This window comes from Haliotis asinina, chromosome 2 (genome assembly GCF_037392515.1).
Source record: "Haliotis asinina isolate JCU_RB_2024 chromosome 2, JCU_Hal_asi_v2, whole genome shotgun sequence".
Lineage (NCBI taxonomy): Eukaryota > Metazoa > Mollusca > Gastropoda > Lepetellida > Haliotidae > Haliotis > Haliotis asinina.
The window spans coordinates 28,751,453-28,776,367 of NC_090281.1; the positions used below are offsets into that span (position 1 = coordinate 28,751,453).

Genomic DNA, 24,915 nt, shown 5'->3' on the forward strand with positions numbered 1-24,915 from the left:
TTGGAACAAGCTGATACAGTTATAGCTGGTTATTTATTGCTGGGTATTAGGTGTGTGAAATCTTATTACAATAATAGGTAGATCAAACCAAGGTTGGGTTGCCACTTTGTGGTAGACTGGGTTTGCGTCAGCGGTGCGGAGATTAGACGGAGCGGCATCAGCAGTTACTTCTGGTGTTCGCCTCAATTACCTAGCACTGAACAGTCGAAGCAAGTGTCGCGATCACCACTGAAACACTGAAACGTAAACGGCATGTTTTAACATGTCCATTAAGCACACTTTAATCACAAACAATTCCCTTACTCAGTTCCAGAGTTACATACATAAAGGCAATTTAAGACCCTTTTTCTTCACGTTTTAATCATATGTTTAAATCGTGTACCCGATCTTGTTTAAATAAAAACGTGGGAGAGCTGGGTTTTACGCAACCTTTAGCAACATGGTGTTGGGGTGTTAAAGCATCCTCGTTTTTCGCTGTTTAGACAAGGTTTCATTTCACTCAAACCCAGATGAATATTTAATCAGTTGCTTCACCGCATGTTTTAACATGCCGTTTAAAGTGTCCATTAAGCACACTTTAATCACAAACAATTCCCTTACTCAGTTCCAGAGTTACATACATAAAGGCAATTTAAGACCCTTTTTCTTCACGTTTTAATCATATGTTTAAATCGTGTACCCGATCTTGTTTAAAAACGTGGGAGAGCTGGGTTTTACGCAACCTTTAGCAATATTCCAGCAATATCACAGCGTGGGTCACCAGAAATGGGCTTCACACATTGTGCCCATCGAACCCGGGTCTTCCGCGTGGCGAGCGAGCCCTTTAACCACCGGGCTACCCCGACACCTCTTTAAATGAAAGACGGTAACAAGGGACACTTTTGTAACCTGAGACTCCCAAAACATTATGTTCGAAAATGGGTCAGACGAATCGATTCAAAGGTAAAAGAATCATACAAGAATAGAGAGAGAGTATAATTCTTTTTATACCGCTTTTACCAGTATTGCAGACCTGTAATACATACTACAAACAAAAAGTATGGGAACACCTTACATTTTGATAGACATACATACACTTAACCGTGATAATCTCATTTATAATCTGGGCTAAATGCAATTTTTTGTTTGCTTAATGGGCACTTTAATGTTGAAACATACAGGGAAGCAAATGATTTAGTATTCATTGTGTTTGAGAGAATTTACATTGTCAAAAACAGCGTAAAACAAGGGTGTTGAAACACACCAACACTGTTTCAGTCAAAAGCTCAAACAAAACAGCCTAGTGCACGTGGAAGACAGACTTCCCATGCAGCTTGTGGCAACATTTCCTGTGAAAGAAGCTACAGACAATATTGAAGCCTCACAACTTCTTTACCGTGACATAGCTGGGTCAGTGCAGCGCCCACGACAGCAGGAGGTCCATTGTATGGTTACATGATGGTGAACCCTACAGAAGTGTTCCCCGCTGTCCTCGGGTGACTACCTCTGTCAGTTACACACTGAGGGGGCATGTTCCTGTCTATTGGTAGAGTACGGGAGATATCGCGCTGGAAGACCCAGAAATACATCAAAGGCAGATGACCGATATATTGTGTTCCAAGCCCCTAGGAACCGACTCTGCCGTATGTGAACTGCCCAGGTGCCCAGGTGCTATAAGCAGCGAGGGATGTCTGTCTTCCATATGCACTAGGATGTTGTGTTTCCGAGTTTGAATCAAACATGGTGTTGGGGTGTTAAAGCATCCTCGTTTTTCGCTGTTTAGACAAGGTTTCATTTCACTCAAACCCAGATGAATATTTAATCAGTTGCTTCACCGCATGTTTTAACATGCCGTTTAAAGTGTCCATTAAGCACACATTAAGTCGCATTTACCATAGAGAATACATGACGTCACCACGTTTTAAGTTTATATGTAACTATCAAGTTTTAGGGTAGTCAACAGAACAAAACAAAACAAAAAACAAAAGCAAAACAAAGGTAAAAAAAACCCGAACAAACAAGCAACATTTAGGTTCAAAAGTCCAAAAAACTCTTAGTACAGAAAATTTGGAATGGCCGAAGTTGGAACAGGTGGAGTTTTTTGTGTGACCCACTTGATTTTAATGGGAACCCAAATCAGAAATATTCCTGTAGCATCACGACGAAGGACACCACGGATGGGCTTCATGTGATGAATCGAACCTGGGTCTTTGGCGTGACGAGCGAACGCTTCAACCACGAGGCTAACCCACCCGCTCTTCCACAAATGTGAGGTTCATATGATACTTAGAGTAATCTTTTCCTAAGTCTAATCCGATCAAATGTGATAAATCAACTGGATTTCTGTTTTTCAACGAGGCACTCTGTGGACCAAACCTGTGTTACTTGGGTAGCTGATTACGCTGACTAATTAAAATGGAACCAGCCGGAACACTTGTTTCCCTTTAAACAGCTGTCACAATGGAAAACCAATTCATTCATTTTTTTTACGTCCGAGTTAAAGTATTTGAGCCTTTGAGACAAGCAGAAGTTATTGTACATTCTGGCACGGAGTGTCCATCGTGAGCAAGCACAAAGCTCTGGGCACATTCTAACGGAGACGCCATCGGTTGACAAGAACAATCGAATCTGGATCGTAGTGTCTCACAGTCCCTCAACCACAATATTTTCCCCAATGACTAGTCCTCCAATGCTGAAGCCCCAAATGAAGCAAGTCTAGATTTCCCCTGGCTCTGAATCTCCCTTCTCACTGGATCTCCTTTTCAATGGGTTTATATGGGTTTATTTGATACTATCTGCATTCGCGGGACTAAGCGAACACCCATCTGGACAGGTGATGTATAGTATATTTTACGTCCGCTTCGTAAAGTATTTCCAAGCACTTGAATCGTCAGGCGTTCTAAAAAAACGGACTGTGTGACCGTTGCCAAGATGTCACGTATTCATCACATCAGTCACAGAGAGCCGCTTGACTGATGATTGTAAGAGCTGACTGCTTTTTATCATGGTTTCGAGAGTCGTAAAATAGGAGTCGGCTCCGTTGTTTTTCAAAATTTGAGAGATATTTGGACATAACCCTCGTCAGGCACACCGTGTTACGATCCAGCCATTTCTGTCATGGAGACATGACTACTAAATATGTGTCATGAAAACATAAGCATATACAAAATACTTCTGTTGTGGCGACAGGAGCATATACAAAATACTTCTGTCAAGGAGACATGGGCTCATACTCTATACCTCTGCTATGTAGACATGGGCTTATGCTCAATACTTCTGTCAAGGAGACATGGGTTTATACTCAATGCTTCTGTCAAGGAGACATGGGTTTATACTCAATAATTCTTTAATGGAGATGGGCTTATACTCAATACCTCTGCTATGTAGACATGGGCTTATATTCAATACTTCTGTCAAGGAGACATGGGCTTATACTCAGTACTTCTGTCAAGGAGACATGGGCTTATACTCAGTACTTCTGTCAAGGAGACATGGGTTTATACTCAATACTTCTGTCAAGGAGACATGGGCTTATACTCAGTACTTCTGTCAAGGAGACATGGGTTTATACTCAATACTTGTCGTGGAGACATGGGCTTATATTCAATACTTCTGTCAAGGAGACATGGGCTTATACTCATTACTTCTGTCAAGGAGACATGGGCTTATATTCCGTACTTATGTTAGTGAAAGGATCTAGACATGGAATCCAGGAAGGGCTCATAAACAGGACTTCAGGCATTGATAAAGTCAAGAGACTGGCTTGTACTCAATACTTCTGTAAGGGGGGAGGAGATAAAAAGAAAGACTTACACAAAATACCTCTGTCAGTGATATGATCCAGAGATGGCTTATACCCATTTTCACGATCATGGAGAAATAGGTTTGCACACAACTCCTGTAGGGGTCACACAGAGCTACTTTCACAGAGAGCCCAACTAGCAACATCTCTGCACAATCCTCAGATGGCTTGTTCATAACACTTTTGTCATGGCTAGGTGGGCCCAGAGATGGGCTTTGATCATGCATTTGCAAGAGAGCTATATATCAGTGAAACTGATTCTATATCAAGTAAGTGTCCATGAACTGATACCCTAAGTATCAAGACTGGTTATTATGTCCTCCAGCACTGTCAGGACAAAATGGTACTTGGTGTAACTCAAGGTCACGACCCTTTCCAGAAAGCAATCGTAGCACCAAGATGAATGTAGCTCGGACCAACTTCCATACTGAAACACTGAGTAACCACTTCAAAACTGTCACTTTTCTACCTGATTGTGTGTTCTCAATCAAGTCTACCAATGTTTCTGTCCTTTAGTCCATTCTGTATTCCAGACTTATGACGATCCGGGCTTGAATTGGACTGCAGTAATCCATGTTTGTTGTAAGAGGAGACCAATGGTATAGGGTGGTCAGACTTGCTGATTTGGTTGACTCATATAATTGTATGGCATATGCTCATGATGTTAATCACTGGATTATCTGGCCCAGACTCAATTATATACAGACTGCCACCATACAGCTGTAACATGATAGAGCTTGGGGTTAAACAACAACCAACCATTTGGAGAGCTGACTAAGGTGGCTGTGCATCAGGTTTGAACCTTAGTTTCTTGGTTTATCTGCACCAACATGAGGTTGCTGAACATCCACAATTGCAAGAACTTGTGCTCTCTTCCAACACTAAGTTGACGTGACAATATGACTGGAATACTGTGGACACTCATTGAATGCCGACAGGAGTCTGACAACAACTGTTCTGATTTCATTGTAAGTATTGGGGGTCTCGTCTGGGATAGATTTCATTTGACATTTGAGACCTTTTGTGAAATCTATTTCAAATTTTGGCAATTTTGCAACAAGTTTATTGTGGAACCAGCAAAATGGTGTTTGAACTTGACATGTTTGTATTGTCCCCTGACTCTGAGACAATTACTCAGTTGAGGAAATCAGATTTACTGCAAATTTCTTCACCTCTGAAACTTGATGCCAAACCTGCAATGAGGAAATTTCAGATTTTGAATATTGTGTTGACTCATTATATTGATGATGGAGTTTTTGAAGATGATGTTTTAGAAATGGTGCCAGAATGTTCAGATCTGTTGGAAATGAAAAAATTAGAACTGAAAAGAAATGGAAATGAAAAAGTTTGAGATGGCGATAGAAAGAGAAATGGAAAGAGACTGAAAGGAATTAGAATTGAAGAAACTGGAAACTGACAAAGAAATTGCTCTGAAAAAACTTGAAAACCCTAATCTCTAATCTGATTTTCTTAAGCATTTCATTTAAGTTAGTCATGTGTTTTTGTCACTCAAGAAGATCCGGGTTAGAACTGGTCTTCATCAACCCATGCTTGTCGTAAAAGGAACTCTTTGCTAAGACTGGCTGACTTGGTTGACACATGTTAATATATCCACATTGTGCAAATTGATGCTCATGCTGTTGATCACTGGATTGTCTGGTCCAGATTTGATTATTTAAATACTGCACTCTCCTACCCACAGCTTCATTCAACCAGGGTAAGAGTACTTTAGTACTTTTCTTAATCAAACTCTGGTGCACTTACACCAAGTCATATCAGCCAATGTTTGATTTTCAGTGTTTGTAAAAATAAAGAGCACTAAATTGTTTGACTCTAATTATTTGAAAACTATTTTATTATTATTAGTTTAATTATTTTTTTAATTTGAATTTGAACTTATAACACTTTTGTACAGTTTATTTCAGGAGTCAGTTACTAAGTGTTGGCAAACAAACATCAAGCTCTTGGAAAAGGCTGTGAAGACTCATCTTGTGATACATCTCAGTGACAATGGTCTTTATGATCCTTTTCAGTCTGCTTACAGACCAAATCATAGCATGCAAACAGCACTGATCAGTGTTATGGATACTCTACTTGAAGCAGCAGACTCGGGGCAAGTTAGCGTGCTTGTTCTTCTCTTGTCTGCCGCCTTTGCCACTTTAGACCACAACAAGCTCATTGTGTGTTTACATGACCGTTTTGGGCTATGTGGTAACATGTTAAAGTGGTTTTCATCATATTTGGAAAACAGGACACAGTTCGTCCTCATTGATGGTGTCCGATCAAGTTTACATGAAGTTATTTATGGAGTTCCACAAGGGCCCTTGGTGTTTACTCTCTACATGCGTAGCCTTGGTGAGCTGATCAACCAGCATTCTGTAAACCACCACTGCTATGATACTCAGCTTCAGAGATCATTTTTTCCTAATCAGTCCAAAACTGAGATAGCTCATGTTTCACAGTGCCTTTCTGATGTGAAATCCTGGATGTCAATCAATAAGCTAAAATTGAATGACAGCAAAACTGACATCTTGCTGACCGGGTCAACCATGAATCGAGACAAGGTTAAAGTGGACTCGATCAAGATTGGTAATTCCATTCTACCCTTCAGTACAACAGTAAAAAATCTTGGGGTCATCATGGACTCAAACCTTTCTATGGAGAACCATGTAAATACTGTATGTTGCACATGCTACTTCCACATGAGGAGCATTGCCAACATCTGTCACCTGTTAAGTTGTGATGCGTTATGCCATTTGGCCAGATCCACTATCCTTTTGTGGTTGGATTACTGTAACAGTCTACTGGGTAATGTACGTCAGGATCTTGTCACCAAATTACAGCGCATTCAGAATGCAGCTGCACGTACAATCAACAGAAGCGGGAAGTGGTCACACATCACACCAGTCCTTGTCAAACTACACTGGCTGCCGATCAAAGCAAGGATCTAATATAAGATCCCGTGCATCACATACCGCTGCATAAATGGTTTGGCTCCATCCTACCTGTCCAACCTTGTGAAAGAGCATGTTCCATCTCACTATCTCAGATCTGGTAACAACTCACTGCTCAAAATTCCCATAGCCAAACTGAAAACGTTAACCTTTGGACACAGATGCTTCTCGTTCACATCCGCCTTTCTGAAACACCGAAACACTGAAACACTGTCTACCTTCCAGTCAAAGCTGAAAACTTTCCTCTTTCAAAAATATTACCCTGATGTCTAAACTAGCTGTCTTATCAAAAGCGCCACGAGCAATCACTTGGTGTTTGGACACTGTGCACTATAAAAAACGACATATTATTATTATTGTATCTGGACCTCTATCCCACTGAGATACAAACATGAGGTCATGTCTGCACCTCTGTCCTACTGACATACAAACAAGTATTTGTGTATTCATGATGTAAGCCTCTTCTTGTCTTTCAGGCCCTTCAACTTCTGTCTCCAACCGAGTATTTCTTCCTTATATACATTTTCTTCAGCCATGACAACCAGCTCCCTCACATCCTACAACAGACAACAAACACTCTTACTTCATCACCCACAAGAACTTCCTCTTGCAACATGCACACTTACTGCTTCCCATGAAGGTCCAGGCGTAGAATAGTCCTTCAGCAACTCATGCTTGCCACAAAAGGCGACTATGCTTGTTGTAAGAGGCGACTAACCGGATCGGGTGGTCAGGCTTGCTGACTTGGTTGACACATGACATCGGTTCCCAAATGTGCAGATCGATGCTCATGTGGTTGATCACTGGATTGTCTAGTCCAGACTCGATTATGTACAGACCGCCGCCATATAGCTGGAATATTGCCGAGTGCAGCGTAAAACTGAACAAACACATACACACATTTACGTCATCACCCACCACAACAGCCTCCTGCAACACACACATTTGCGTCATCATCCACCACAACCATCCGCTCCAACACACACCCTTACTTCATCACCCACCACAACACTGACCTTGGAAGTGAGAGGGAGTGTTCGAGTACCGAACCTGTAGAGACATCTGTCCTTGACTGAGTGAAGGGTACCTCGACTTGGTGGAATTTTGATCTCTGCAATACGTGACAACCATGTTTATCTGACTGACATTTTGTTATTTCTTGGACAAGATTACAGCAGACTGAAATAACAAGAAGCTTATTTGTGTACATTCTGAAAGCTAACCTGCATCAGGTCAGCCTGTAGATATAAAAAAAAAAACGCATTTGCACATGGAATACGAAGCCAGTATATCAGATAAGTTTGGAAAGTTTGATTCATGCATTTACATTAGTGTATGAGAACATTTGCTACCAATGCAGACACATTGCAAAATGTCAAATACTAGTAACAAGGATCAAAGGTCAAAACAGAGAGTTTCGACATTTGGACCAATAACATTTCTCTGAATTAACTTGGATGTATTTTTAGCAAATATGCCCAATTCGTTTTTTGCCTGCACTGCTTTGTCTCACCTACAATGTGCAGATCTGTCATCTGGGTGTACTCACCTGCAATCTACAGATCTGTCATCTGGATGTACTCACCTGCAATATACAGGTCTGTCACCTGGATGTGATCATCTGGTGCAGGTCTGTATGTGGCCATGAACACTGGTGTGTAAACTAGCTCTAACTGGATATACAACACTGGGGGTGATATCCAATCCATGATCATCCTGTCAACACCTAGGCGGAAGGAGTCGCGGTCATTGCGACTGATCTTCATGCCCCGGACAATACGATCTTCAGACACACCAAAGTAGATTGTCCCTCCACGACCTGGAGAAGGCATAGAGTGAATGAATGAGTGAGTGAGAGAGTGTTTGGGTGAGCAAGCAAATTTTGAGAGAGTGTTTAGGTGAGTATTGTTTCATGTCACTTTTAGCAATTTTCCATCAATATTATGTTGGGGACACCAGAAATGGGCCTCATATATTGTACTCATGTGGGGAATTGAACCTACGTTTCAAGCTTGAGGGATGAATACTTTAACCACTAGCCTACCCCACTGCCCCAGTGTTTAGATGAGAGAGCAAGCCAGTGAGTGTTTGGCTGAGCGAGATGTGAAAAAGTGAGTGTTTCGATGAGCGTGAGAAGCAGAAGAGTGACTTACTGTTCAGCATTCCACAGGTGACTTCAGCTACAGTTCTGGCAGAAACTTTAGACAACTCTTTGGTGGGTAAGATTTCATGTGTCAGATCATTATCGAAATCCACCTGAGAACCTGCAATAAAATTAGTCCCATTAGTACAGTGTTGTCTAACCATTAGAATGTCTTTGAAAGTTTAAATTATGACAAAAGCAGATACCAGTCCTTGTTACCTGTTAGTCCACTGTTTTGCTAATTGTATTATGCATTTTCACTTAAAAGTAATTTGAGATTAACAACAGCATGCATATATTCTTATCAGAACACTCAATGGACAAAAGCAATGGTTCTGCTTTTTGCCATCATTCCACTGACATCCATCTTAGATTTCAAAATGGCTGCCACATTCAATGACGAGTCACACTTTTTTTACCATTTAAGTGCTATTCTGGTTATATACAGTGTTCCCAGAAATTATTGAGAAAATCTTTGTTTTTTTTCTAATGATGCTAAGATTGGAAAAAGGGCTTTCACTATGCACTAAGCATACTAAATAAGGGAGACAACTCTTGAAGGCTTAGAAGGCAGCTCATTACGTCAAGAGTTATCTCCCTTGTCTGAGCAGACGGCTTCCTGTGTTGACATGGCAGAATTTACAGCAAGAGAGAAAAGAAAGCTCATTCTAGATGATTTTGATAGGAGTGAGGCTGATGCTAAAGTGTTAGCTTGTAGACATGGTATTCCTCTGTCTACAGTATACAGAACTTTGAAGAATATTCAAACAGGAACCGGGATAGAGCACAAAGCAGGGGCAGGTCGGCCTAGGAAATTCAGTGTTGTGGATCGCCGAAGACTTGGGCAGATTGGGAGTAGGGGCAAATTGAAAAGTGTTGAGAACATCAGAAATGAAATGATTAGCAGAGGAAGTCCTCAGGTATGCAATGAAACAGTTAGGCAGGAATTACAGAGACTTAATTGGGTGAAAAAACGTGGAATTCCCTCGCCGTTGATGAAAGATGCACAAAAGGAAAAACGTTTAAACTGGTGTTTTAGGTCATGAAAATCAAGATTGGGATAATGTTTTCTTTTCGGATGAAAGTTCTGTTTGGCTTTTCCCTAATTGTGTGAAAATTTGGACCAAAGATACTGTCAAACCTATCTACCAGCGACCAAAACATAGCCCGAAGTTTCACATGTGGGGTGGCATATCGGCTCGCGGAGTGACGTCATTGTGTGTTTTCACGGGAAACTTGACAAAAGAAAGATACGTTGACATTCTAAATGGTCACATTCTTCCGACAGCACAAACATTGTATGAAGATGATTGGATTTTGCAGCATGATAATGACCCAAAACACACTGCGCGCTACACAAAACAGTGGTTGTCGGGTGAAAATGTTAAAGTTTTAGACTGGCCCAGTTACAGCCCAGACCTAAACCCAATTGAGTATGTGTGGGGAGTCATGAAGGACAGAATAAACCAAAAGGGACTCAGAAATATTGAAGATATGAAGACCGAGGTGGTCCAATATTGAGATACCCTGTCACACGATTACCTACAAACTTTGATGGGTAGTGTGCCTAGGCGTATTCAGGCATGCATTGCTGAGCGAGGAGGTCTAACAAAGTACTAAAACAAGACTGAGACTGTAAAAGGATGATGTTTTAACATGTTTATGTAAGTAAAACGCCAGAAGTTAATAAACGTAATGAGTTACATGACGCAACATGATTCTCAATAATTTCTGGGAATACTATATATATATATGCTGTTAAGGGTTACATACAATGGGTTATATGGAAACAGACACTATCTACAACCAGTTATAACTGATGACTGATGGGTTGGAACTGATCATAACCAAAGATGATGCTACTCACCATAGATGTACTGCCGATCTGGAGCCGTCTGCATCTCTCCTGAATTGACTGCAACAACATCGCCATCTGTAACATTAGAACAATATCCTGCACTCAAGAATCTTCAGAAGCATGAGTTCCATTAATCGATAGGGTATACCATGGTAGTAGCAGTACTGTGTAATATAGCCTTGGGTTTGGTATACCATCATGCAATCCAAAACTTTGTCATTTTCGGTTTTCGTACTGTCCTTATTTTCAATTTTTTTAAACTTCTCTAAAATATCAAAAAATCAAATCATACTAGTCAGCAGAAGCAGTATGTGTGCCATCCCTTCACCCATGAATGCTCTTCCTTTCACAAAAATACCCCACCAAAACCCCACCCCTCTGACTAACCTTCAAGTCCTGCATCTCTTGTGGGGAATACAAGATGGTCCTCTGTTGTGTCCCCTTCCTCCTCACTGGAACTGACATCCTGTAAAATGGTGAAGTGTAAGAATTGAGGGGTCTGTGCTTCTGTCAAACAATACATACACTGCACAGTATGGCCATGTTGGACAGGCACGCTCACAGAAAGTGGCAGATGGGCACAGACAGACACTCACTGACAGACATGCATCAGACAAACACTCACTGACGGACAAAACGGACATACAGATATGACAGAGATATGCACTGACAGACTGTCCAACCAACCAAGAGACACACACAAACACACATGCAGACAGAAAGAACCCACACACCCAGCTATACAGCCACAGCCAGAGCTGCCCCCAAACCCACTGATAGACACACAAAAGGTGTCTGCACAAGCAGCAGACCTTTGGGTTTCAAACTATGTACATGAAGCAGACCTTATTTTTCCTTTGATGTTCACCAATCTGTTTTTTTAACTGATTGGTGTTTGTTTAGGGGCTTAACTATGAGATGCCCTAATTAGCTAATCATTTCCATGAATAGTGTTCAATCAGAAATAGTTATCAGGATTAACTCTGAGCTTTATTCAAAATAAAAGTGCCAACAAGCCCGATGATGCCCAATGCACCAGCCTTGCAGACTATGTGACCAGCCAGTGGATAGAGGGGGATCTCCATACCCACCAGTGGAACCACCATGACAACACGGGACCACGAACCAACAATCATCTTGAAGGTAATCATAGTCGTCTTAACAAGATTGTGAAGAAGGACCATCCCAACATCTTTGAGGCAATCACCTTCACAAAGTCAATTCAGATGTCAACTGAATCAAAACTACAGCAGTACCAGGCTGGAGGGAACTACCCTCAAAGAAGAAGAAGTATGTGAAGATGGAGGAGACCCTCCAGAACCTGAAGCAACGCCTCCGTAACAACGAAATTACACTAATGGACTATGCAGATTCTGCATCTTTCAACTTGAAATGGTGCCAAAATGTACGATGAATGATGAATTAATGTAAATGTAATCAAATGTAATGTAAATAAACACATTTATCAAGTTTGAATTCCTTATATTGAGGCAGATATAAATAATGAGCTGATCACAGGGACACATAATCCGGATTAGCTGGCAAGAAACACATAATTAAAATAGGCTTAACACTTCTGGTGAAATTCACACGAAGAAGACCTTTTTTTCTCTACTCTAACCCAGAAGGTCTGCTTCATGTGCATGAACCACACAAAAATACAGACAGTGACACACACACAGATGGTCTGCAGCTGATTAACGTACCTCTGACCTGGAATCCGGCAACTGTGGACTCTTTAACTGGTCTAGTCTGGTGGTTAGCCTGAAAAGAAATGGTATTCCAGTCTGAATGTTAAGTCTCTTATAGTAATGGCATGGTCAGCATTTAACAGCATTATGCGACAGCCAGGAAGAACAAAATGCAGAGGCACTGTTCATCAAACGTGAAACAATGTGAATTTGTCATCCACATGTGGTATTTGCAAAGGCAACTAATGGTTGCTATGGGCTTTCCACTTTCACTGGGCATGAGATTAAAGCCTTGACCTAACAAAACATATTTAAGGAGGTGTTGAGGTAGCCTAGTGGTTAAAGCATTTGCCTGTCATGCTGAAGATCCATATTCAATTCCTCACATGGGAACAATGTGTGAATCCCACTTCTGATGTCCTATGTTGTGATATTACTGGAATATTGCTAAAATTGGTGTAAAACCTCACTCATGCACTAACATTTTTATGTGATGTTCTTATGGAACAAGAATAATTCTCATACACCGCATCTCAAGTTTTTTTAAAAAGATATTTTTAATTTGATACAGCATTTCTTAAAACAAAAGTCCTGACACACATGACCTGGACTAACTGACTGAGTTTGATTTTGTGCTGCCTTTAGCAACACATCAGCAACATGATGGGGGTAGAGGGGAACCAGAAAGGGGATACACACATGAGTTTGAAATATACTTCATCATAAATCAAGCTGTTCTCACATGTCTGCCTTTGGGACAAAACCCTCTGATGGCCATTGTTGAGTGGCCTTCACCTCTGTCACATACAGGAAGTTGCGTAGGAGCTGCGTGCCCATCCTGTATATTGGTTTTAATGGTTTGCAGCCCACCAGGATTTGTAGAACAGTTGACAATCCTGTAGGAGAGATTGAAAATGACTGACTGATTTTGTTAAAATCTAAATATTTTAGATATTTAAATACTTACCTTACCATAGGTCTATAGCATATTACCTCAAGCTTCGCTTAGTAGGAGATCTGACAGAGTTGTAATGCTATTCAATCTTGAATGGCTACCTCGCAATGGACGACTGTCATGATACGGAAGTATCTGGATCTCCCCACTGCACATGCGCGGACTCCACGAGAACTTCACTTTTACTGAAGAGTCCGTAGTGGAGAGGAGCATCCAGTGTTGGGAGGGACTAAACGTCCTATGGTAAGGTAAGTACGTACATATCTAAAGTATTTAGATTTTAACAAATTTTTTACTTACCTTACCATAGGTCTATAACATATGGATGCAACACACAGGACGGTGGTGTAGGACTCCAGAGTACCGTCAGTGTCTTAACATTCCACATATGCCTCGGCACAGCCGGACCACTACTGATTCACTGTACGCCGGTCTGCTGCAACAATGTCTCGTGAAGGTCAACTGGAAACAGAATCAGAGTAGCAGGTCATGTACTAACCACCAGAGGGGTATGGTACATTATCTCATGTAAGTACAAGACCCCCATAGATCAAGGTAAGTAAGACTGTACCTTGTAGAACGTCCGGATGAGCGAGTTGATGTGCAACAACCAATGGTCCGAAAGACTGCAGCCCCTCCATATCTTCCACCGCCAAGTCCCGCAAGTAGTGGCTAGCAAATATTGCAGAGGACCGCCAGAAGCATCCAGCTATAATGTCAGGAACTGTACAGTTTCTGTGCTGGGCCATAGTCGCGGCTAACACTTAAATCTCGTGCGGGTTGTTAGATGACGGATGTGGAAGATTCTATGCATCGTAAGCTGCCAGGATCGTCTGCCTCAACCATAAGGCTACTGTGTTCCTGGTGACTTCCCATCTAGCAGTCCTGGAAAAAGGCAGGAACAACCTCTTCCTAGTTCCCTGATGAGGAGAGGACTTCTTGATATATAACCTGAGGGCCAAACAGGACAAAGTAACTGCTCTTCCCGATCCGATGGCGGCAGTAAGAGGGGGGATGGTGAATAACCTGTCTGGTTGACCCGGCAGCTGGTTCTTCGCCAGGAAATCCCAGAGAAGGTCCAAGTGTACAGCCCCATGTCTTGTCTGTTTAAACTGGACTCTAGTCACATCCAGTGTGTGGATTTCGCAAACTCCACTGTAGCTAGCGCCAACAGAAACATTGTCTTCCTTGTTAAGTTGTCAAACGATGCCCTGATCAGCGGCTTGTAGGGGCAACATCTCAAGTGCTGTAGCACAACGTTCAGGTCCCACGCTGGCGGCTGCAACTTAACCTTTTGGTCCTCCAGCTTGAACGCATTAAACATAGCGACTAATTCGGGGATCTTTGAGACCCTCCTATCTCCTCTGACAGCTAACATTGAATTCAGTGCTGACAGTTAAGTCCCAATAGTACTGCCCCTGAGATTCCTTGAGCACCGCAAATAATGTAAAAACTCTGCCAGGAACTAGGGTGACGCTAACAGCAGGTCCCATGACTTTGGGGCACAGAAATTCTCAAAAGTTGCTCACTTGTCATCATAGAGTGATCGAGTGGAAGCACTGTGCGCCCGAGCAATGATCTTTGCCACTTGAGATGAGTACCCCTTGGCCCTCAAAATTGTTTGCAGATGGTTCAGACTCATAGATGAAACCGCGCCGAGTCTGGGTGCAGTGTCCGACTGTGGGGATGGCGCAGCAACTGATCCCACTCTGAAAGCTGGAACGGATCTTTTTCTGCGAGGCGGCACAATTCTGTGAACCATGTCCCCCTGGCCACCAGGGTGCGACCAAAAGCAGACGGATCCTCACTGTGAGCTTGAGTTTTGCCACTACCGCTGGTACTAGTACTGGTGGCAGGAAGGCTTATGTATCCAGTCCTTCCCGCGACATCAACAGCGTGTCAACCGCCCAAGCTACCTGGTTTGGTATCAGAGATATGTACACTGGAAGCTGAGCGTTGAACTTTGTGGCAAATAGGTGTATCAGCAGGCGCCCGTGATCCTGACATATGTGTCGAAATATCTCCGGATGAAGCATCACCTCAGTTGGGGACGGCTTCCCTGGTCGGGAGAGTGCATCAGCTAGGACATTTCTGGGATATGACGAGCTCTGGCCTCGATGTCGTTTGCATCAAGAATGCTGGCTAGGTGTAACATATGATCCAATAGGGACTTGGACCTGGTTGTCCCTGTCTCAAAATCAGCCACACAACTGTCGCGTTGTTTGAAACAATCAGTATGAGAATGATGAGAATGGAGTTCTTATAAGTCGGCGCTTGAATTCTTAGTGCCACGATCAAGCATCTAAGAACCGAATCCTGTGCACCACCGTCTAAAGCTGTACGGACATGCCCCAACAAGTCATGAAGCACCGTGTCCTGCCACAGGAACAACGATGACTAATGCTTCAACCGGGACTTGTTATTCTCTGTCAAATCCACAGTCACCACTGATGTAGCTGATGCTAGCGCTGAGACTGGCTTCAGGATGCGCTGCAATTCTGTGTCAATAGCTTGCATTCCGGAGTCCTGTACCTTATATGCATGGTGGTGGAAGAAAATCTTCTAATGGCCTCATCCAACACTGCCCCAGAATCTGAGCGTCGAGACTGCACCTTGTAGTCCTGCTTCTTCTACTTAGGTGCCCTGATCGTAGAATTCAGCCACCGTGGGATGTGGCGGGATCATTAGTTCTGGGTCCACGCTAATAGCCCAACGCTATCTACCCCTGACGCCGGGGAATCGCAATCCCGGAGCCTGTCAGCTATCCAGTCGTACACAGCAGAAAGTGGCAGGTACGATCCCTCCTCCTCCTCCACATGAGCGGGGTCCTCCTCATAGTCGGGGGAGAAGTACTGGCAGGTACGATCCCTCCTCCTCCTCCACATGAGCGGGGTCCTCCTCATAGTCGGGGGAGAAGTACTGGCAGGTACGATCCCTCCTCCTCCTCCACATGAGTGGGGTCCTCCTCATAGTCGGGGGAGAAGTACTGGCAGGTACGATCCCTCCTCCTCCTCCACATGAGCGGGGTCCTCCTCATAGTCGGGGGAGAAGTACTGGCAGGTACGATCCCTCCTCCTCCTCCACATGAGTGGGGGTCCTCCTCATAGTCGGGGGAGAAGTACTGGCAGGTACGATCCCTCCTCCTCCTCCACATGAGCGGGGTCCTCCTCATAGTCGGGGGAGAAGTACTGCTAGTCCAGGAAATGCCCGACCTGCGCTCTGGCGCCTGCTTTCTGTGCGCAGACTGTCTGGGACGAGGAGGCGACGCGGACTGGGATAACAACCGTCTACTCCTTTCACTACGGAGGAGGGATCTGCCCTGACGATCTGGTGATCTGGACGACGAACGGTGGTGCGAACTGCTCCGGGGACACCTAGACCTTGATCTCCTGACATCCGGTTGCCCTGCTCTCACTCTACCGCTGGTGATAGAACTGGTGCCCCTTGGCGCCCATACACCAGTGCGTCAAACCCTGGTGCGTATCTGTAGCTTGCAATGTGCCTACAGGAGCCAGCACCGGTAACCGATTGCACTCCTGTCTCGGTGTTGCTTCTGTAAAGTCCGGGACTGACAGAGGAGCCCTAGTAGGAGGCGCCGTCCAATCCTGAGATACGCCTGACACCTTCAAAGGCGCCAGTACAAGTAACGCTCGAAGTATCCCCTGCACCTCAGGGTGTCCTTGGACATCAGGCCTCGACAAATCCACCCAATCTCCAGTCTGGGTGGTAGGCCTTGGTATTGGTATCAGTGTTGGCATCAGTAGCATCTCCAGAGTCTGCCTCAGCGTCGGTTCCACCCTCGCAGAAGAATCAGAATCCGCCCCAGGCACCTCCAACACTGTCTGCAACTCCGGCATACAGGGTACAGATAATCTGGATCCAGAAGATGCAGGGGAACGTGACATCTTCCTCAGCTTCTGAGTCTTCCTCTTCCTGACCACCGCCAAAAATGCCTTAAAGTCAGCACTTGATAACCCCGAACAGGGTGCAAGTAACCTTAGCACAGTCCGGACAAAAAGGGTGAGGATCCTTCACGGACTTGAGACCTTTGCAAACCAAACAGAAGTGACATGTCATGCACAACTAGTGTAATAAACTGAAATATAAATGTGATAATAAGGATAAAAGAAAAAAAACATCCCTTACCACGTAATGGACTGCTCCACTGACACGCAGCGGCATGCTTGCATTACACTAGGTACAGCGCTAAGTGACAGAAAATAGAGCACAAAGCTTAAATACGGCGGAAAATATCCACAGAAAACAATCTGCTGATAAATGAAACCAATCCGTTAAAATTTATGTAAACAACATTGAAAGCAGAAGACACACTATCATGTCTCGTACGAGGTAGCAGACAAGTGTACAATAACGAAATTATACATTATAATCGACACAAAGATTGAAAAATATTACATACCACAACACCAAGAACCTGTAAATGAATCAGTGCAAAGCATAGTAAGTCAAACCTTTTTTGGCAACCAAACACATCTAAACAAGACGATGCTTGAAGTAAAAGTGAAGTTCACGTGGAATCTGCATGCATGTGCAGTGGGGAGATCCAGATACTTCCGTATCATGACAGTCGTCCATTGCGAGGTAGCCATTCAAGATTGAATAGCATTACAACTCTGTCTCCTACTAAGCGAAGCTTGAGGTAATATGCTATAGACCTATGGTAAGGTAAGTAAAAATGTTGCTTAATGCCTCACTCAGCAATATTCCAGCTATACCAAAATAGTCTGTAAATACTCGAGCAGACAATCCAGTGATCAACAGCATGACCATCGATATATGCATTTGGGAGTCTAATCACTCAATCCCATTATAGGTTACTGAAGATCAGGTCTAACCCAGGTCTTCATGAGTCTTGCAGGAAAGAGGCAATAAAGACCTTAGTAAGCAAACAACATCTAACAAACTGATGAATGCAATATAACTCAAATAAATCAACTAGTTCGAAAGCAACAGGTCCTTGAAGCCTACTGGGTTATACATACACGTACAGCAGATTTGAGCTCGTCATTACTAGCACAGCGTTTTCCCTCGAGATGTTCCTTTAATTTTGGAATAGGTGAAAGTAGGTTGGGGCCAGGTCAGGTGAATATGGAGGATGAGGAATTTTTTGAAGCCACATTGATGTACTGCAGGCTTTGCCAATCGAGAAGTGTGAGACAAAGCATTGTCATGTAAAATCGGAACTCCAGCTCTCAACATCTCTCATGCTGTACTCATATGTATACCCCAGTACGCTTCAAGGACCTGTTGCTTTCGAAGTAGTTGATATACTTGAGTAAAATAACTGAAAATGCTGAAGAAGAACACTGTCCAACAACACTCCAAAGATTAGTTGGTGTCACGAGCCTAGAAGTTATGTAGGCTTAGAACTTTCTGACCAGCCCTTCTAAACAAGATCTAACTAGGCCAAACAAACAAGAGTTTGAAATAATGAACATAACAGTAATGAGCACATATTCTAAACAGAGTTCTCATGGGAATTTGACACTAATAAAGAACTACTGTATCAAAATGTGTTGAATTCATATGTTTGTGTACTTAATCAAGAACAAGTGGCTCACTGACCTTCGTTCTGGTAAAAAATAGAGCGGTAATGCCTGGAGAAGCTGAGGATGTTAGCGATGCAGGACATGCAGGTGTAGGTGATTTCTTCCTTCGCATTGATGCTCCAGCTCCTGTCTGGCAAACTCTTCATGAGCTCTGCAACCATCAACATAAAAACAAATGTTCTTTACTCACTTATACATGTCACAACAACGATACTGTGCAACTGCTTTTGAAACTATGGATGCAACCTGACAAATTTATTTTACTTAATTGAGGGTTTTACCGTGACTCATAAACATGTTGTTGTTAGTTTAAAGACCCCTTGCAGGCACTGCGACAATCCTGTGAAGTAACAGTATAGAGAACCGTATATTTTGATAATTTCTGTTGGGCTTGGAATGAATCATTGATCATGTGGACTGATAGGTGAAACGATGCACGCAACTGCTCAGACAGAAACAACCAAAGACCTTGTAAAGTCACAGATGTGTTTTCTGCATCCTTTCTCTATATTATTGCATAGACGACACACATTTGCATGGTGCATAAAACCCTGGGCTAATTTATTCTCTTGTACTTGACACTGAGCTACTAGATTACTCAAAATACAGACAAGATTGTATGTTACTGCAACCAAAAGATGATACTGGATGTGGTACAGGTGGTGGTATAGTGGTACAGTAGGTGGTAAAGTCATTGGTATAGTGGTACTACAGGTGGTAAAGTCATTGGTATAGTGGTACTACAGGTGGTAAAGTCATTGGTATAGTGGTACTACAGGTGGTAAAGTCATTGGTATAGTATTACTACAGGTGGTAAAGTCATTGGTATAGTGGTACTACAGGTGGTAAAGTCATTGGTATAGTGGTACTACAGGTGGTAAAGTCATTGGTATAGTGGTACTAAGGTGGTAAAGTCATTGGTATAGTGGTACTACAGGTGGTAAAGTCATTGGTATAGTGGTACTAAGGTGGTAAAGTCATTGGTATAGTGGTACTACAGGTGGCCCAGATGGTGGCATAGTGGTATAAAAGGTGGTAAAGTCATTGGTATAGTGGTACTACAGGTGGTAAAGTCATTGGTATAGTATTACTACAGGTGGTAAAGTCATTGGTATAGTGGTACTACAGGTGGTAAAGTCATTGGTATAGTGGTACTACAGGTGGTAAAGTCATTGGTATAGTGGTACTACAGGTGGCCCAGATGGTGGCATAGTGGTATAAAAGGTGGTAAAGTCATTGGTATAGTGGTACTACAGGTGGTAAAGTCATTGGTATAGTGGTACTACAGGTGGTAAAGTCATTGGTATAGTGGTACTACAGGTGGTAAAGTCATTGGTATAGTGGTACTACAGGTGGTAAAGTCATTGGTATAGTGGTACTACAGGTGGTAAAGTCATTGGTATAGTGGTACTACAGGTGGCCCAGATGGTGGCATAGTGGTATAAAAGGTGGTCCAGGTAGTGGTATAATGGTACTGAAGGTGGTCCAGGTGGTGGGATAGTGGTACTGAAGGTGGTCCAGGTGGTGGGATAGTGGTACAGAAGGTGGTCCAGGTGGTGGGATAGTGGTACTGAAGGTGGTCCAGGTGGTGGGATAGTGGTACTGAAGGTGGTCCAGGTGGTAGTATAGTGGTACAGAAGGTGGTACACAAATTAGTATAGGTGGTGGTATAGCGGTGCAGAAGTTGGTACAGGTGGTGGTACAGTGGTACAGTAGGTGCTTCAGGTGGTGTGGAGGTATGGTATAAGTGGTCTAGGTGATGGCATAGTGGTACAGAAAGTGGTACAGACTGTGGTATAGGTGGTAACATAGTGGTACAGAATGTGGTACAGGTAGTGGTAAAGTGGTAGTGGTGCTATAGTGATGCAGAGAGTGGTACAGGTGGAAGAATAGTGGTATAGAAATAAAGGTGGTATAGTGGTGCAGACGGTGGTAGGAATGCTGGTGAAAGGGAATTGGTCAGCTCACTGAGAAGATCGAGGAGAACTGGTTCAAACACAGTCTGGTCGGTGCGAGGGTTGGTGGCCAGGTTGTTGAAGATGCGGAGAGTCTGCAGCACCAGGCTGGAGTCTGGACAGTGCAAGACTTGCAACAGGTATGTCAAACAACAATCTGTCTTCAGTAAAGTCAGCCCTGAAAACAATGGGACATATCATAGATATATTCTGTACCAGGGGCTCCTTTCATGAAGCTATCTTAACTATGGCCAACCTTAACTCCCATTCTTTAAAGGTCACATGCAACATAAAACACAACTTTGCAGATTCTGGTACCTTTCGGTATGCACTTACCGAAACAAATAATAAAAAATGCCAATTCAACTTATAAAGTGGAAAAAAAACGCGATGAAAAAAACCGCGCGAAATTGGAGTTCAAAAGTTTCACTAAATTTCCCCCAGTGCTGGGGGGAAAACTGGTTTCAACAGCTGTGCTGCGCTGCATCCATAACACATGCGCAGTGAATAGGTTCACGAAGCTTGAAACAGTATGCATGCCCAAAGTCAGAGGTCGTGAGCAGTAGTTTTAATCTTGGTTGTGTACACAAACAAGTAAATAATCTACTCCTTACGTAGAAAAACTTGTTGATTGTGGTAAGCAGTCTCTGTCACAGAGAAAGCTCAGTGTCTAGTTTATTCACACCTATATGTCTGCCTCCCTGTCTGCTAAAGACAACATGCAGCTTCAATCATTGACCACGTGCAATTTGAACTTAACACCTATCAGACTATACGACATAGAGAAAATAAATTGATTTATGACTCGTGCACCCAAGTCCTGTCTCTGCCACATTATGTAATTAGGCACGTGTGACACACATGACATATTTTTATGTCTGTGGGTTGCAAACAAACCACAATCACTTTTTTCAGATGATTGGATCTGATGGAAACTGGTGCAAACTCTTGTCAGTTTCCAGTCCTGCTTTGACAGAGGGACAGATTCCAGCCACGCAGTAGTTTACCATCTCTACTGATGTGATTTTTTACTGGATCGAGCGCAAATTCAGAGAACAAGTATTTTCAAAACCTAACATCTCTATATACATTCTTCATGGATAACGACTTCTTGTAGTGTGTATGATTTTGTTTGACAACAGTATATGAAACCATACTGAAACAATGCATCAAGTACACAAAAAGAAGTTGTTATCCATAAAGAATCTTACTTTCTTGTGACTCGCTATACTTCTAAAATGCCCATCAAACAGATCATCTTTCTGTATGCACAATGAACCCTCAGCAAGTAACCTAATGAAACAGCCAATTGGAAGCCGTCGTTACACTTGAGTGCACATCCACCTGCTATGACTGGGTTCGGCCTCCTGGGGGCTTCGTTTTGGGGGAAGTAAGCCCAAATACAAAATATTGCACTTTTGAATCACGATCGTACGCTTATAATTTTGTTTATTTGTTTTTTTAAAAGCAGCAATGTATATTATATGTCATGAATAAGTGATAAATGTGTTTTAATAATGTTTGATTTTTTGGTTGCATGTGACCTTTAACATTGCACTAAGGAGGCCCAGATTTTGGGGAATGGACCTTAGTTGTCATTGTCAGTTTTATTGTTCAGGTTTTAGTTAGTGATTGGGTGGTAATATTACTTACCTCATGTGACACAGAAACAGGTAAGGTGAGAAATTCGTTTTATGCCACACTCAGCAATACTCCAGCTGTATTGTGGCTATAGGCTACTCACCTGATATGACACAGAAGCGGATGAGGTTACTCACCTGATGTGACACAGTAGCGGATGAGGTTACTCACCTGATGTGACACAGTAGCGGATGAGGTTACTCACCTGATGTGACACAGTAGCGGATGAGGTTACTCACCTGATGTGACACAGTAGCGGATGAGGTTACTCACCTGATGTGACACAATAGCGGATGAGGTTACTCACCTGATGTGACACAGTAGCGGATGAGGTTACTCACCTGATGTGACACACTAGTGGATGAGGTTACTCACCTGACCTGACACAGTAGCGGATGAGGTTACACACAGATGCCAGGGCCAACTGCATGGTGTATACATCACAGGGTGGAGCACGCACACCTGCACAACAAATATTCAGCTTCAGCAAGAACAAATGTATGTCATCAGAAGTGAACAATACTTTCATACATCATCATAACTGCTCATCACTTATCTGTAATCTTTGTATGATTTCAGGTTCTTGTCAATTATTTTCAAGAGTCCCAAATAAAACCCGAAGTTTTAAAATATAGATTTTCATTACTGTAATATGAATGATCACTTGATGAAATGCTATACATCGAACTGCTTTCTGTGAATTCTGTGATTAATTTCCCACTCATCAACATAACAAGCCACAGTGTTTCATTACAGGTTTCATGTTTGTAAGAGTGTAACCAAACCAAGAATAGCAAGCTTAATGGATGTCAACTTCTTTATTGTAAATAACTTGACGTTTTGGATCACATGCACACCTGACGAAGGAGCAAGCATACTCTCCGAAAGTCATGTTGTTCACAATAATGAAGTTGGCATCTATAAATCTTGCTCATCTTGTGTATTCCACTTCTAAATGCCCTTTGGAGATTTGTAACCAACCTGCCAGGTAGCACAGGGAGGCCTGGGCTGGGAAGTACATGAGACTGAGAGCAGACGGCAACTCGAAGACATCCTGCAGCTGAACCTCCCTCACTCCACCACAGTCCAGCATCATCATCTTCACCCATCCCCCAACATGGCTGACAACCTGACCTCGCACATATTCCTCTTGCTCGTCTCGAAATACAAGCACAAGCACAATCTTTCCAACCTCGATAGATGCAGAATTGAGATCACCCTTCTCGTTTTCTATGATGGACTTAATGGTAGCTGCTTGTCTGATGGCAGCTTCACCAAGTAGGGCAAAGAAGTACTGATCCCCAAGATACTCAGTGACAACCATGTCTTTCCAGTTTTGTAGTTCTCCTTCCTGCGTGTCTAAGTAGGGCCAGGCCAGACCTTCACTTATCAGCTGTTGTGTGATGTTGACATCTGTCTCTTCACTGGTGTCAAAGCAGCTGCATCTGTAGATATACCCAGGAATATCGCCGGGATATTTCAGAACATTTCCAAGACGTTGTTTAACCTCTCCATCCACTGTCTCCTTGACAACATTTGCTATGAGCTGTTTTCCTCCTGTTAAGAAGCAGAATGTTTTCTGAAACTCATCAGAGAATCTGAAAAATTCTCCTCTTGTGTTTACTAAACGAAGTAGTGATGTGTAAAATTTGCTTGTCATAATTTGTTGTGGCAGCATGTTAGGCATGGATGAAAGATAGTGGGTGAGTTCCAATGTGACCATGACAAGAACACTGTGTACATCCTGGCCTTTGCCCTGCGGTGTCCAGGTGTCCAAGCAGCTGACCAATGTATCAGCTAGACCTTCCTCCAACATCCATTGCACAAGTTTTCTGTCATCCATGGATTTGATGAACTCAAAGATAGCTGTCAGACCAGCTAAAGTCAACAGTGGATCATGGGCAGGTTTTGAGATTTTCAGCAGGTACTGCAGTGTCTTGGTGTCTGTTGTAGTCAGAGACATTCTGGAGAGACAACGTTTGTTTATAATAACTCAAACAACTATAGAGTCTTATGTATTATGGATAATATGGACCATTTGGCATATACGTCGTGTATGACCGGTGAAGGTCCCGGGGCAGAATAGGCCTTCAGCAACCCATGCTTGCCATAAAAGGCGACTATGTTTGTCGTAAGAGGTGACAAATGGGATCGGGTGGTCAGGTTCGCTGACTTGGTTGACACATGTCATCGGTTCCCAATTGCGCAGATCAATGCTCATGTTGTTGGTCACTGGATTGTAGGGTCCAGACTCGAATATTACAGACCAGCACCATATAGCTGGAATATTGCTGAGTGTGGCATAAAACTAAACTCACTCACTTACTACATGGTGTATGACAAAAAATTATGGCAGTTATCATGGCT

At 43.0% G+C, this 24,915-nt stretch overlaps 1 protein-coding gene across 3 annotated transcripts in view; it reads right to left on the minus strand.

Moving 5' to 3' along the window:
• LOC137273531 (uncharacterized) overlaps positions 1–24,915 on the minus strand; it is a 25,822-nt gene continuing 907 nt past the window's right edge. Inside the window, exons 2-14 of one of the 3 annotated variants that reach the window (XM_067806263.1) lie at positions 23,530–24,512; positions 22,924–23,010; positions 20,921–21,085; positions 18,969–19,103; positions 13,170–13,323; positions 12,443–12,500; positions 11,124–11,202; positions 10,746–10,811; positions 8,889–8,999; positions 8,321–8,554; positions 7,752–7,846; positions 7,164–7,292; positions 1–236 (exon numbers count right to left, since the gene is read on the minus strand). In XM_067806263.1, the coding sequence (XP_067662364.1) occupies positions 7,182–7,292; positions 7,752–7,846; positions 8,321–8,554; positions 8,889–8,999; positions 10,746–10,811; positions 11,124–11,202; positions 12,443–12,500; positions 13,170–13,323; positions 18,969–19,103; positions 20,921–21,085; positions 22,924–23,010; positions 23,530–24,511 (2,277 nt within the window). In that variant the 5' untranslated portion in view covers position 24,512 and the 3' untranslated portion in view covers positions 1–236; positions 7,164–7,181. Of the gene's footprint in view, positions 237–7,098; positions 7,293–7,751; positions 7,847–8,320; positions 8,555–8,888; positions 9,000–10,745; positions 10,812–11,123; positions 11,203–12,442; positions 12,501–13,169; positions 13,324–18,968; positions 19,104–20,920; positions 21,086–22,923; positions 23,011–23,529; positions 24,513–24,915 lie in introns of those variants that run through there. The other 2 variants (XM_067806261.1, XM_067806262.1) reach the window with 2 other exon arrangements.